This window comes from Sebastes fasciatus, chromosome 18, assembly GCF_043250625.1.
Source record: "Sebastes fasciatus isolate fSebFas1 chromosome 18, fSebFas1.pri, whole genome shotgun sequence".
Taxonomy (NCBI): Eukaryota; Metazoa; Chordata; class Actinopteri; order Perciformes; family Sebastidae; genus Sebastes; species Sebastes fasciatus.
The window spans coordinates 29,768,486-29,783,663 of record NC_133812.1 but is presented as its reverse complement, the minus strand read 5'-3'; the positions used below and the strand labels follow the sequence as shown (position 1 = coordinate 29,783,663).

Here is a 15,178-nt window from a genome sequence, read left to right as displayed (position 1 = left end):
AGTATATTGTTCTAATGAGACAGTTTGAAACATGATGATGTAAATACTCACTGAAAACAACAGACAGAACAACCACAGCATCAGCACCTTGTTGTTGTCCTGATCTGATGAACTGTCTGCAGGTGTAACGACCAACATCCTCAACCGTGATCTTTCTTATAACCAGAGAACAGTTCTCTGTCACATTCAGTCTGTCAGATTTATCTTTGTCTAACAGATTGTTACTAATCTTCCCAAGATTAATCCGTCTCCGTCTCCGTCTCCGTCTCTGTCTCTGTCTCTTGTTCTCACGCCCTCAACTGTCTAAGTTTCTGTCCTCGTGCGTCTTTAAGAGAGATACAGCGTTTACTTCCCGTTATTAGTAATGTGTCACTTCCTTATTGGGACTGGAATCTTTTCTTCCAATCATGCAGAGAGATCAGCTTTTCATCTCTGGATTTCTTGTCGATATCTAAACAGAACTGATGTGGTTCAGTGTGGAGATTAAAGACGAGTTCATCTAGAGACGCTTCAGGTCAAAATGTAGACAAAAGGAATCTTATTATTATCAACTGAAAACTGAGTCTGGTTTATTGGAGTTGATGGTGAACGCCTCTACTCACCCACACATCAAAACCACAGCACACACTTCCTTTCTATTCTGGTGTTTTAGAGTCTAATACATCCTGTCCACATTCACAACATGTATTCCTATATTGCCTTTGAAGTGGTTTTGTTATTTTCTGTGCACAAGGATGCATTTTAAGAACTAATTCTCAATGCAATTAGAAGTTCAGGAGGCCAGGTGAAGTAAGCAAATGAAAAATGCACTTCTTATGTTACTGTATGAAACATCAGAAACACTGATATGAGCTGATAAGAAGGTTTAACAGTAAAGACAACAGATGAAGTCAGTAGATTTAACAGTTTTCATTCATTCAGTACTTGATTTTTCATCACAGTTGTGGCAGCGAGGTTTATGACGTCCTGTAAAGACGACAGGAGTTCTGAGGAAGTCAAGTTGCAAATGCAGTTGTGCAAATAACCCTAAAATACAGCTGAAAAATGGTGGTGATGTTTGACGCCACACATAAACACAGAGTGAGTCAATCACGTGGTGCAATATGGTCGTACTGGAGAAAAACGATGATATCTTAGTGGTTTGAGAATTAGTTGGTTCCTCTTTGCAGATTAGTGTTATTTTCTGAGAAGTGAAGGGGAAGAGTTTTGGTGAGAATGTGATTAACAACAGCAGCAGAGCTCTGGAGGTTTTACCCTCCGATGATGACCACATAAGCACAAGAGATCAGCATGTTTGTTCCCCCAATATATGATCATATTTATTTAAAGATACTGTGAGGAACTTTTAACTGAAACAGTCTCAATGTAATACTGATGCTTCTATATGACCGAAGTAAATCAGCAGGAAGATCGGCTATTTCTACATAGTTATTTTAAATGCTCGTCATCGGTGCCAGCGGGTCGGATTCTGCGCAAAATCAGACAAAATCATCACCAGAAATTCTTTCAGCTCAGACTCCAGCGGGGCCTCCGGCAGCGACCAGCCCGCCGCCGGCAGATCCGGGCGAGATGTGGAGAGTTCAACGCCCGGCAGCTGGGAGCCAACACCGACACCACGCTGCTGGAGGCCGTATTGCTGGGCCTGCTCTGGAGGGAAGGGAGTTCTAGGAGCATGTTGCGGTGTACGAGTGACCGCTCGGTATTGGTATTGGTATTGTTGTATATTGCTGCTCTCTCTCTTTTGCTCTTTTCTTTTGTTTGCTCTGCTGTCCCTCCACTCCGAGATGACGTCACCTCTGGGGGATCCCCTTCAGGGCGACTAGTATATTGTGTACCGGTCTAACTGGAGTCAGTGGAGTTTAGATGGTTGTATGTTAACTAGTCTGAGGTACTCGTTTGTGGTTGATTTTTCCTTTTGAGTAGAGTATTAGTAGTCTGTTTGTTAGGGATTATTCAGGGGTAGGGTGTGTGCTTTTGTTTCCTCCTTTTCATGAACCCTTAAACCCTCGTTTTCTGTTATAATCCAAACATTGTACCCTTTATTTTGCTTTCATTTCAGTCACGGCAATAAAAACAAGTGATTGCCTGAAAACAGCGGCTGTATGTTTCTTCCTTTACCCCGACACCACCTCTGGGTTGTAACAGAGCACCAGAACCAGGACTAAATGGGGCAGACTGTCAGACCCTGCTGCAGTAAAATGAGAGGTTTTCTAAAGGGACTCTGGTGCTCGGGTACACTACCGCTGTTGTCCACAATGAACGCCAAAATCAACACTAAATTAAAGTTCCTCGTAGTAGCTTTAATGTGATTTACAGGTGTAATGGTGTGGCTCTAAATCTAAATCTAAATCTTCTCCGTTGGCTTTGTGAGCAGTTCAGAGTGGCAGTGAAGCAACAGAAGCACATTCTGTCAAACTCCGAGTGTTTTCTATCACAGTACTCCTACCTGAACATAAGGACATGGGTACATTTACAGAACTGCTTTAACTGTCACTATATTTTAAATGTGTAACCCTGCTGATGCTGCTGATGGACTTTAGGTCACAGTTCATGACCTGATCAATGCTTCTGACATGTTTACTCTGAAGAGAAAGGGATTTAACGTGAGCACTGGCTGATGACATGTCTTTGACTTTAAATCAATTATTTCACTTTTATTTTTGTTTAATGGGATGAAATGTGGCATCTGACTATTTATAGTAATAGATTTTATAAAATTGATCTGGTGTGATCATGTAGAGTTTGAAACGAAGAGGCCCAAGAATCGACCCTTGGGGAACTCCACATAATTTGCAGGTGTTTGTTACCAACGGACACAAATATTACATTTAACAAATTGTAAATGTGACAGAAATTGTAACCAGAAACAATCTGGTCTTCAGCAGGACAACAAAAACAAACTATGGCAGGTTGCGTCTTTGCTGGACAGCAACAACAGTGAGAAGAAGTGAGGACAGCGTTACGTTCTGTATCCTGAATAATTCAGTTATGTAGAACTTAAGAAATAATATCTATAGCAAAGAAAATGAACCTTCCACTTTAAAATGCATAGTACAGTTATAAAAAACACAATGCACGAGTGGTTATGAAGCACTTTTTATTTGCAGATTATATCATTTACAAGTTATAATAATATATAAATATGAATAATATTTAGCCTGAAAGCTCATTCAAACCAACAGGACAAAGTTTACAAAACATATTGGAATAACAATGAACATGTTTACAGCGATGATATAATGAAAATGTATTTCTTGTGTACACAAAGAGACTTAAAAACTTGGACAACTCTTAACCTTAAAAAGCAATGAGTACAAACGTAACATCAAGTCCAAATTGTTAAAGGTGCTAAATTAAATATTCACAGCGTTAATATACAGCAAACAACTATTGTCTATATAAAGATATAGAGGACCAAAGGTGTCGTCTCTGGAAGCGTAGCCAAAGAACGGAGATCACTAAGAAGTGAAAATCAATAGTTTGTTCCATGTCAACGTCATCGTCCAGCTGCAGAGCAACACTTCCGCCATTTTGGACTGAAAGCGACTACCGGACGTCAGTAAAACGTCCGCCTCCAAAGAGACGTACAAAAGTAAAACTACATTATTTCTATTCTATTGTCATATTTAATGTCTCTATTATAATAGCCTGTGTTGAACAATACAAATAATATAAATATCTATACTATTATAAATATTTACTCATTTATTTATTAAACTTTTTGCCCGGCTGCTTCCCAGAGGAGCATAAAGTGAACGATGGACATAAATGAAAGTTAGAAACATCCTGAACACAGATAGACCACAGACCATGGATGTAGAAGAGGGTCCAATAGACCACAGACCATGGATGTAGAAGAGGGTCCAATAGACCACAGACCATGGATGTAGAAGAGGGTCCAACAGACCACAGACCATGGATGTAGAAGAGGGTCCAACAGACCACAGACCATGGATGTAGAAGAGGGTCCAACAGACCACAGACCATGGATGTAGAAGAGGGTCCAATAGACCACAGACCATGGATATATAAGAGGGTCCAATAGACCACAGACCATGGATGCAGAAGAGGGTCCAATAGACCACAGACCATGGATGTATAAGAGGGTCCAATAGACCACAGACCATGGATGTAGAAGAGGGTCCAATAGACCACAGACCATGGATGTAGAAGAGAGTCCAATAGACCACAGACCATGGATGTAGAAGAGGGTCCAACAGACCACAGACCATGGATGTAGAAGAGGGTCCAATAGACCACAGACCATGGATGCAGAAGAGGGTCCAATAGACCACAGACCATGGATGTATAAGAGGGTCCAATAGACCACAGACCATGGATGTAGAAGAGGGTCCAATAGACCACAGACCATGGATGTAGAAGAGGGTCCAATAGACCACAGACCATGGATGTAGAAGAGAGTCCAATAGACCACAGACCATGGATGTAGAAGAGAGTCCAATAGACCACAGACCATGGATGTATAAGAGGGTCCAATAGACCACAGACCATGGATGTATAAGAGGGTCCAATAGACCACAGACCATGGATGTAGAAGAGAGTCCAATAGACCACAGACCATGGATGTAGAAGAGAGTCCAATAGACCACAGACCATGGATGTATAAGAGGGTCCAATAGACCACAGACCATGGATGTAGAAGAGGGTCCAATAGACCACAGACCATGGATGTATAAGAGGGTCCAATAGACCACAGACCATGGATGTAGAAGAGGGTCCAACAGACCACAGACCATGGATATAGAAGAGGTTGTGTTCTGGTCTTTTGCCCTGCGTGTTCGTAAATATCCTACAACTCCATTAAACTCTGTTGATGTCATGCTACTAGCGCTACTAGCTACTGGCTGATAGCCGGTTGTTTAGGAACAGAGACGTTAAGACATCCACCACGGTACAGGCTGACAGCATACAGCCCATGGGCGTATTAGAAGATAATAAAAGTGATGAATTACAGCCAATATATCCATTATTACAGCCGCATACAGCCAGCAGGAAGCTGTCATACAGCTAGCAGGAAGCTGTCATACAGCTAGCAGTCCAGATGTGTCATATGAGCGTGCAGGGCGGTGCGGTCCCGTGGGTCTGATGAGCGTTCATTATGGCGAGGAAAATAACTCTGGATTCAGCTGTTAGTTTATTTTACTACTTTTATGACATCATGATTTAAATGAGGATATTTAAGTGTTCCTACTGGGACGTTGATTTATATCCTCTGATCTACAGACGTCTCTTTATACATCCATGGACACACTCGCTGGTGGTTTCAGTCCAAAATGGCGGCAGCACCATCTAGTGGCTGTAGTCAAAAAAGCAGCAGAGTTTCACCTCTTTTCTTCTGCACTCTTTGGCGTCGCACCCCCCCTCCAGTCCCCCCCCCCCCTAAATATTCAAAACTATGTTACATTTTGTTTGATGAGTTTATGCTGATGTTGAAGTTATTGATCAGTGGAGTCTGATAGTAGCAGAAGGTTCTTCAACGTTTTCATACGTCACTGTACCTTCATCTTCATCTTCATCATGGTGCACCTGTGAAAAACAACAAAACACCCTCTGTGTTAAAACAGAACAAATAAATCACCTTTGTTGCTGCAGCCTCTTAGATTGAAAACAATACAGTCAGTACTTATTGTAAACAGTTAAATACCACAAACACAAGCTGTTGATTAAAACTCACAGCATTGTCATCATCCGTCTGTGATTGTTTCCCTGAAAAGACAAATAAAGAGTTAGTTCCCACAGTGTAAATCCAGGTTTATCAAATCATCTTGTGTATAAAAGTTACATATATGAATGTTCTTACCTTTAGTTCTCATCCATACGTTGACCACCACAACGGTTATTATGAGCGTTGCTAAACTCACAGACACAATAATGAACCTCAACCAGCCTGGAAATCAGAATAACAACATGAGAAACATTTTAACTGCAGCTTTCTGTTCTATTCAAGCTGAAAGAGAATCAACGTGCTTTTCCAACGTGAATATCTCCATCCACAAGGTATCGGTCTGACGTTCATACTTTAGACTTCATAAGGAAAGAGAGAGAGAGAGAGAGAGAGAGAGAGAGAGACAGAGAGAGAGAGAGAGACAGAGAGAGAGATGGAGAGAGAGAGAGAGACAGAGAGAGAGAGAGAGAGAGAGAGAGAGAGAGAGAGAGAAAGAGAGAGATGGAGAGAGAGAGAGAGACAGAGAGAGAGAGAGAGAGAGAGAGACAGAGAGAGAGAGAGACAGAGAGAGAGAGAGAGACAGAGAGAGAGAGAGAGAGAGAAAGAGAGAGATGGAGAGAGAGAGAGAGACAGAGAGAGAGAGAGAGAGAGAGAGACAGAGAGAGAGAGAGAGAGAAAGAGAGAGATGGAGAGAGAGAGAGAGACAGAGAGAGAGACAGAGAGAGAGAGAGATGGAGAGAGAGAGAGATGGAGAGAGAGAGAGAGACAGAGAGAGAGAGAGATGGAGAGAGAGAGAGAGATGGAGAGAGAGAGAGAGACAGAGAGAGAGACAGAGAGAGAGAGAGATGGAGAGAGAGAGAGAGATGGAGAGAGAGAGAGAGACAGAGAGAGAGAGAGACAGAGAGAGAGAGAGAGAGAGAGCGAGAGAGAGAGAAAGAGAGAGAGATGTAAGACGTTAAGTCAATACCTTGGTTTGTTGGAGTGTCATTCTTTTCAGACGATGTATCGTTTTTTCCCTCTGATGTGCATCCTCCTTATTTTGTTGAATATGACATGAAATAACAAAACACAAGAAATGATAACACCTCATGTTTACCATCAGAAGAGACTAAATCAGAAACATTAATATAATCCTAAAACATAAAATAAAACCAAACGTACCTGTTTTCTCACATGAGAACTGGGGGCTGGCGTTAAGCAGCAGTGTTTCTCCACTCGTCTCATCTGTCACGTTACACTTCAGTAACTCATAATAGTTTGACTTCTGATTAAGATGAAGAGTTGGAAATGTCACCATGGCTGAACAGGAAAGCGGTGTTGTTTCCACTTCATCCTTATTACCCTCATACAGCCACTTCACTGTGTGTTCACACCGTCTATATGTCGACACAGAGCAGAACAAGGTGACCTCATCATTCACCTTCTCTTCAGTCACTGGTGAAGATGGAGAGAAAGACAACAAGAGTTAAATTAACTTCATCACTGTAATCAGAATTAATGTAATGTTTCAGTGTATTGTTCTAATGAGACAGTTTGAAAACATGATGATGTAAATACTCACTGGTAACAACAGACAGAAGAACCGTAGCATCTGGACCTTGTTGTTGTTCTGATCTGATGTACTGTCTGCAGGTGTAACGACCAGCATCCTCACGTGTGATCTTTCTTATAACCAGAGAACAGTTCTCTGTCACACTCAGTCTGTCAGATTTAGCTTTGTCTAACAGATTGTTACTAATCTTCCCAAGACTAATCAGCTCTACTGCTGTTAGCCCCTTATAACGACTGAAAACCCAAGTAGTACCGTTACATTTGTCCTGATGTTTTATCACATTGTTACAAGGCAAAGTGACTTCATCTCCAGCTCTGACAGTGACGGAGAGGGTTTGTCCAGTGACTGCTGATGAAGATGAGAGAAACATATAAAACATGAACTTTGATAAGAACATGACTTTTATGTTTATAGTTATGTGTGAGAATCTACAAGAATCCACTCGACACATCATGTTCAGAACAAACAGCAATAGTGACTTTCTCACTTAAATCAATGTTAGTTAATTAAATACTAGTAACGTTTCTTTTAGTCATGTATATAAATATTCTTACCTGTAAACTGAAGCAGCAGGATCACAAATAAAGTCATGTTAATCCTAAATTCATGCATCGTGTGTCTCCGTCTCCGTCTCCGTCTCCGTCTCTGTCTCTGTCTCTTGTTCTCACGCCCTCAACTGTCTAAGTTTCTGTCCTCGTGCTTCTTTAAGAGAGATACAGCGTTTACTTCCCGTTATTAGTAATGTGTCACTTCCCTATTGGGACTTGAATCTTTTCTTCCAATCATGCAGAGAGATCAGCTTTTCATCTCTGGATTTCTTGTCGATATCTAAACAGAACTGATGTGGTTCAGTGTGGAGATTAAAGACGAGTTCATCTAGAGACGCTTCAGGTCAAAATGTAGACAAAAGGAATCTTATTATTATCGACTGAAAACTGAGTCTGGTTTATTGGAGTTGATGGTGAACGCCTCTACTCACCCACACATCAAAACCACAGCACACACTTCCTTTCTATTCTGGTGTTTTACAGTCTAATACATCCTGTCCACATTCACAACATGTATTCCTATATCGCCTTTGAAGTGGTTTTGTTATTTTCTGTGTACAAGGATGCATTTTAAGAACTAATTCTCAATGCAATTAGAAGTTCAGGAGGCCAGGTGAAGTAAGTAAATGAAAAATGCACTTCTTATTTTACTGTATGAAACATCAGAAACACTGATATGAGCTGATAAGAAGGTTTAACAGTAAAGACAACAGATGAAGTCAGTAGATTTAACAGTTTTCATTCATTCAGTACTTGATTTTTCATCACAGTTGTGGCAGCGAGGTTTATGACGTCCTGTAAAGACGACAGGAGTTCTGAGGAAGTCAAGTTGCAAATGCAGTTGTGCAAATAACCCTAAAATACAGCTGCAGAGAAAAATGGTGGTGATGTTTGACGCCACACATAAACACAAAGTGAGTCAATCACGTGGTGCAATATGGTCGTACTGGAGAAAAATGATGATATCTTAGTAGTTTGAGAATTAGTTGGTTCCTCTTTGCAGACTAGTGTTATTTTCTGAGAAGTGAAGGGGAAGAGTTTTGGTGAGAATGTGATTAACAACAGCAGCAGAGCTCTGGAGGTTTTACCCTCCGATGATGACCACATAAGCACAAGAGATCAGCATGTTTGTTCCCCCAATATATGATCATATTTATATAAAGTTACTGTGAGGAACTTTTAACTGAAACAGTCTCAATGTAATACTGATGCTTCTATATGACCGAAGTAAATCAGCAGGAAGATCGGCTATTTCTACATAGTTATTTTAAATGCTCATCATCGGTGCCAGCGGGTCGGATTCTGCGCAAAATCAGACAAAATCATCACCAGAAATTCTTTCAGCTCAGACTCCAGCGGGGCCTCCGGCAGCGACCAGCCCGCCGCCGGCAGATCCGGGCGTGATGTGGAGAGTTCCACGCCCGGCAGCTGGGAGCCAACACCGACACCACGCTGCTGGAGGCCGTATTGCCCGGTCCACTGGAGGAATGAGTTCTAGGAGCATGTTACGGTGTACGAGTGACCGCTCGGTATTGGTATTGGTATTGTTGTATATTGCTGCTCTCTCTCTTTTGCTCTTTTCTTTTGTTTGCTCTGCTGTCCCTCCACTCCGAGATGACGTCACCTCTGTGGGATCCCCTTCAGGGCGACTAGTATATTGTGTACCGGTCTAACTGGAGTCAGTGGAGTTTAGATGGTTGTATGTTAACTAGTCTGAGGTACTCGTTTGTGGTTGATTTTTCCTTTTGAGTAGAGCATTAGTAGTCTGTTTGTTAGGGATTATTCGGGGGTAGGGTGTGTGCTTTTGTTTCCTCCTTTTTGTGAACCCTTAAACCCTCGTTTTCTGTTATAATCCAAACATTGTACCCTTTATTTTGCTTTCATTTCAGTCACGGCAATAAAAACAAGTGATTGCCTGAAAACAGCGGCTGTATATTACTTCCTTTACCCCGACACCACCTCTGGGTTGTAACAGAGCACCAGAACAGGGACTAAATGGGGCAAACTGTCAGACCCTGCTGCAGTAAAATGAGAGGTTTTCTAAAGGGACTCTGGTGCTCGGGTACACCACCGCTGTTGTCCACAAAGAACGCCAAAATCAACACTAATTAAAGTTCCTCGTAGTAGCTTTAATGTGATTTACAGGTGTAATGGTGTGGCTCTAAATCTAAATCTAAATCTTCTCCGTTGGCTTTGTGAGCAGTTCAGAGTGGCAGTGAAGCAACAGAAGCACATTCTGTCAAACTCCGGGTGTTTTCTATCACAGTACTCCTACCTGAACATAAGGACATGGGTACATTTACAGAACTGCTTTAACTGTCACTATATTTTAAATGTGTAACCCTGCTGATGCTGCTGATGGACTTTAGGTCACAGTTCATGACCTGATCAATGTTTCTGACATGTTTACTCTGAAGAGAAAGGGATTTAACGTGAGCACTGGCTGATGACCTTTCTTTGACTTTAAATCAATTATTTCACTTTTATTTTTGTTTAATGGGATGAAATGTGGCATCTGAATATTTATAGTAATAGATTTTATAAAATTGATCTGGTGTGATCATGTAGAGTTTGAAACGAAGAGGCCCAAGAATCGACCCTTGGGGAACTCCACATAATTTGCAGGTGTTTGTTACCAACGGACACAAATATTACATTTAACAAATTGTAAATGTGACAGAAATTTTATCCAGAAACAATCTGGTCTTCAGCAGGACAACAAAAACAAACTATGGCAGGTTGCGTCTTTGCTGGACAGCAACAACAGTGAGAAGAAGTGAGGACAGCGTTACGTTCTGTATCCTGAATAATTCAGTTATGTAGAACTTAAGAAATAATATCTATAGCAAAGAAAATGAACCTCCCACTTTAAAATGCATAGTACAGTTATACAAAACACAATGCACGAGTGGTTATGAAGCACTTTTTATTTGCAGATTATATCATTTACAAGATATAATAATATATAAATATAAATAATATTTAGCCTGAAAGCTCATTCAAACCAACAGGACAAAGTTTACAAAACATATTGGAATAACAATGAACATGTTTACAGCGATGATATAATGAAAATGTATTTCATGTGTACACAAAGAGACTAAAAAACTTGGACAACTCTTAACCTTAAAAAGCAATGAGTACAAACGTAACATCAAGTCCAAATTGTTAAAGGTGATAAATTCAATATTCACAGCGTTAATATACAGCAAACAACTATTGTCTATATAAAGATATAGAGGACCAAAGATGTCGTCTCTGGAAGCGTAGCAAAAGAACGGATATCACTAAGAAGTGAAAGTCAATAGATTGTTCCATGTCAACATCGGCGCCCAGCTGCAGAGCTATGCTTCCGCCATTTGGGACTGAAAGCGACTACCGGACGCCAGTAAAACATCCGCCTCCAAAGAGCCGTATAACAGTATAACTACATTATTTCTATTCTATTGTCATATTTAATATCTCTATTATAATAGCCTGTGTTGAACAATACAAATAATATAAAATATCTATACTATTATAAATATTTACTCATTTATTTATTACACTTTTTGCCCGGCTGCTTCCCAGAGGAGCATAAAGTGAACGATGGACATAAATGAAAGTTAGAAACATCCAGCACACAGATAGACCACAGACCATGGATGTAGAAGAGGGTCCAATAGACCACAGACCATGGATGTAGAAGAGGGTCCAATAGACCACAGACCATGGATGTAGAAGAGGGTCCAGTAGACCACAGACCATGGATGTATAGGAGGGTCCAATAGACCACAGACCATGGATGTAGAAGAGGGTCCAGTAGACCACAGACCATGGATGTAGAAGAGGGTCCAGTAGACCACAGACCATGGATGTAGAAGAGGTTGTGTTCTGGTCTTTTGCCCTGCGTGTTCGTAAATATCCTACAACTCCATTAAACTCTGTTGATGTCATGCTACTAGCGCTACTAGCTACTGGCCGATAGCCGGTTGTTTGGGAACAGAGACGTTAATACATCCACCACGGTACAGGCTGACAGCATACAGCCCATGGGTGGATTAGAAGATAATAAAAGTGATGAATTACTACCAATATATCCATTATTACAGCCGCATACAGCCAGCAGGAAGCTGTCGTACAGCCAGCAGGAAGCTGTCTTAAAGCTAGCAGGAAGCTGTCATACAGCCAGCAGAAAGCTGTCTTCTGAGCGTGCACGGCGGTGCGGTACCGTGGGTCTGATGAGCGTTCATTATGGCGAGGAAAATAACTCTGGATTCAGCTGTTAGTTTATTTTACTACTTTTATGACATCATGATTTAATGAGGATATTTAAGTGTTCCTACTGGGACGTTGATTTCTATCCTCTGATCTACAGACGTCTCTTTATACATCCATGGACACACTCACTGGTGGTTTCAGTCCAAAATGGCGGCAGCACCATCTAGTGGCTGTAGTCAAAAAAGCAGCAGAGTTTCACCTCTTTTCTTCTGCACTCTTTGGCGTGGCACCCCCCCCCCCCCCCCCATCCAGTCCCCCCCCCCTCCGCCCTCCCCCTCCAGTTCCCCCCCCCAGGTTAACACTGTTAGCCGTGAGCCGCTGGCTCGCCATGTTGAGAGCCATTGAGAGGCAATTGAAATAATCCCAATCCCGTATTTAGTACCTTTAAACTGGAAGACAATCTAGACTTCGGTTTTTACAACACGTAAGAAAATATTCAAAACTATGTTACATTTTGTTTGATGAGTTTATGCTGATGTTGAAGTTATTGATCAGTGGAGTCTGATAGTAGCAGAAGGTTCTTCAACGTTTTCATACGTCACTGTACCTTCATCTTCATCTTCATCATGGTGCACCTGTGAAAAACAACAAAACACCCTCTGTGTTAAAACAGAACAAATAAATCACCTTTGTTGCTGCAGCCTCTTAGATTGAAAACAATACAGTCAGTACTTATTGTAAACAGTTAAATACCACAAACACAAGCTGTTGATTAAAACTCACAGCATTGTCATCATCCGTCTGTGATTGTTTCCCTGAAAAGACAAATAAAGAGTTAGTTCCCACAGTGTAAATCCAGGTTTATCAAATCATCTTGTGTAAAGAAATGACATATATGAATGTTCTCACCTTTAGTTCTCATCCATATGTTGACCACCACAACGGTTATTATGAGTGTTGCTAATGTCGCAGACACAATAATGAACCTCAACCAGCCTGGAAATCAGAATAACAACATGAGAAACATTTTAACTGCAGCTTTCTGTTCTATTCAAGCTGAAAGAAAATCAACGTGCTTTTCCCAACGTGAATATCTCCATCCACAAGGTATCGGTCTGACGTTCATACTTTAGACTTCATAAGGAGAGAAACAGAGAGAGATGTGAGATGTTAAGTTAATACCTTGTTTTGTTGAGTGTCATTCTTTTCAGACGATGTATCGTTTTTTCCCGCTGATGTGCATCCTCCTTATTTTGTTGAATATGACATGAAATAACAAAACACAAGAAATGATAACACCTCATGTTTACCATCAGAAGAGACTAAATCAGAAACATTAATATAATCCTAAAACATGAAATAAAACCAACGTACCTGTTTTCTCACATGAGAACTGGGGGCTGGCGTTAAACAGCAGTGTTTCTCCACTCGTCTCATCTGTCACGTTACACTTCAGTAACTCATAATAGTTTGACTTCTGATTAAGATGAAGAGTTGGAAATGTCACCATGGCTGAACAGGAAAGCGGTGTTGTTTCCACGTCATCCTTATTACCCTCATACAGCCACTTCACTGTGTGTTCACACCGTCTATATGTCGACACAGAGCAGAACAAGGTGACCTCATCATTCACCTTCTCTCCAGTCACTGGTGAAGATGGAGAGAAAGACAACAAGAGTAAAATTAACTTCATCACGTAATCATAATGAATTTAATGTTTCAGTATATTGTTCTAATGAGACAGTTTGAAAACATGATGATGTAAATACTCACTGAAAACAACAGACAGATCAACCCGAGCATCTGGACCTTGTTGTTGTCCTGATCTGAACTGTCTGCAGGCGTAACGACCAGCATCCTCACGTGTGATCTTTCTTATAACCAGAGAACAGTTCTCTGTCACATTCAGTCTGTCAGATTTATCTTTGTCCAACAGATTGTTACTAATCTTCCCAAGATTAATCAGCTCTACTGCTGTTAGCCCCTTATAACGACTGGCAAGCCAAGTAGTACCGTTACATTTGTCCTGATCTTTTATCACATTGTTACAAGGCAAAGTGACTTCATCTCCAGCTCTGACAGTGACGGAGGGGACGGTTTGTCCAGTGACTGCTGATGAAGATGAGAGAAACATATAAAACATGAACTTTGATAAGAACATGACTTTTATGTTTATAGTTATGTGTGAGAATCTACAAGAATCCACTCGACACATCATGTTCAGAACAAACAGCATCGTGACTTTCTCACTTAAATCAATGTTAGTTAATTAAATATTAGTAACGTTTCTTTTAGTCATGTATATAAATATTCTTACCTGTAAACTGAAGCAGCAGGATCACAAATAAAGTCATTTTAATCCTAAATTCAGCCATCGTGCCTCTCCGTCTCCGTCTCCGTCTCCGTCTCCGTCTCTGTCTCTGTCTCTTGTTCTCACGCCCTCAACTGTCTAAGTTTCTGTCCTCGTGCTTCTTTAAGAGAGATACAGCGTTTACTTCCCGTTATTAGTAATGTGTTTCTTCCTTATTGTGTGACTAGAATTTTTTCTTCCAATCACGTAGACGGATCAGCTTTTCATCTCTTTGCACCAACTTGTTGGTTCCTCTTTGCAGCTTGGTGTTATTTTCTGAGAAGTGAAGGGGAAGAGTTTTGGTGAGAATGTGGTTAACAACAGCAGCAGAGCTCTGGAGGTTTTACCCTCCGACAATGACCACATGACCACAACAATTCAGCAGTTTGTTCTCACGATATATGATCATATTTATTTAAAGTTACTGAAATGACCTGTGATTGGTCAAAGTCTCCCGTCACGGGCTAGATGTTCTAAAGCCTGAAAACAGAGCCATGAGGAGGAGCAGAAGTCGTGTTTTCTCTCAGAACACTTGAATTACAATATACTGAAAGGTTATTATGGGATGTTTGCCCAATGATGCCAAAAACATTCTGCCTACTGCAGCTTTAATAGAAATATACAGTAGATCTCCCTACATGCATTTCTTGCTACGGCCACTAAGGTGTTCATTGAGCTCCTGAACCAACACAAACTGCACCTGTAGACAGAATACTAGCTATATACTGTATACTGACCGTATACACCACCATCCTGCTCACTCAGAAATATTAACAGATAATCTACATTATTATTATGTTCCATCAGTGCGACCAATCACATCAGGAGTGATAGAGATCATG

General features: G+C 40.9%; 1 protein-coding gene and 1 long non-coding RNA gene across 2 annotated transcripts in view; both read right to left on the bottom strand.

The window, feature by feature from the left end:
• LOC141756587 (uncharacterized) overlaps positions 1–12,159 on the bottom strand; it is a 22,286-nt gene extending 10,127 nt beyond the window's left edge. The window contains exons 1-9 of the mRNA XM_074616451.1: positions 12,112–12,159; positions 9,116–9,265; positions 7,793–7,799; positions 7,248–7,586; positions 6,848–7,120; positions 6,654–6,719; positions 5,822–5,908; positions 5,696–5,727; positions 5,520–5,547 (exon numbers count right to left, since the gene is read on the bottom strand). Of these exons, the coding sequence (XP_074472552.1) occupies positions 5,520–5,547; positions 5,696–5,727; positions 5,822–5,908; positions 6,654–6,719; positions 6,848–7,120; positions 7,248–7,586; positions 7,793–7,799; positions 9,116–9,265; positions 12,112–12,159 (1,030 nt within the window). The remainder of the gene's footprint in view (positions 1–5,519; positions 5,548–5,695; positions 5,728–5,821; positions 5,909–6,653; positions 6,720–6,847; positions 7,121–7,247; positions 7,587–7,792; positions 7,800–9,115; positions 9,266–12,111) is intronic.
• Positions 12,160–12,445: 286 nt separating this feature from the next.
• LOC141755954 (uncharacterized) lies at positions 12,446–13,151 on the bottom strand. The gene is made up of 3 exons (XR_012591379.1): positions 12,896–13,151; positions 12,770–12,801; positions 12,446–12,621 (listed from the first exon to the last, which is right to left on the bottom strand). It is a non-coding gene; the product is annotated as an uncharacterized LOC141755954 (long non-coding RNA).
• Between the last annotated feature and the right edge of the window lie 2,027 nt (positions 13,152–15,178).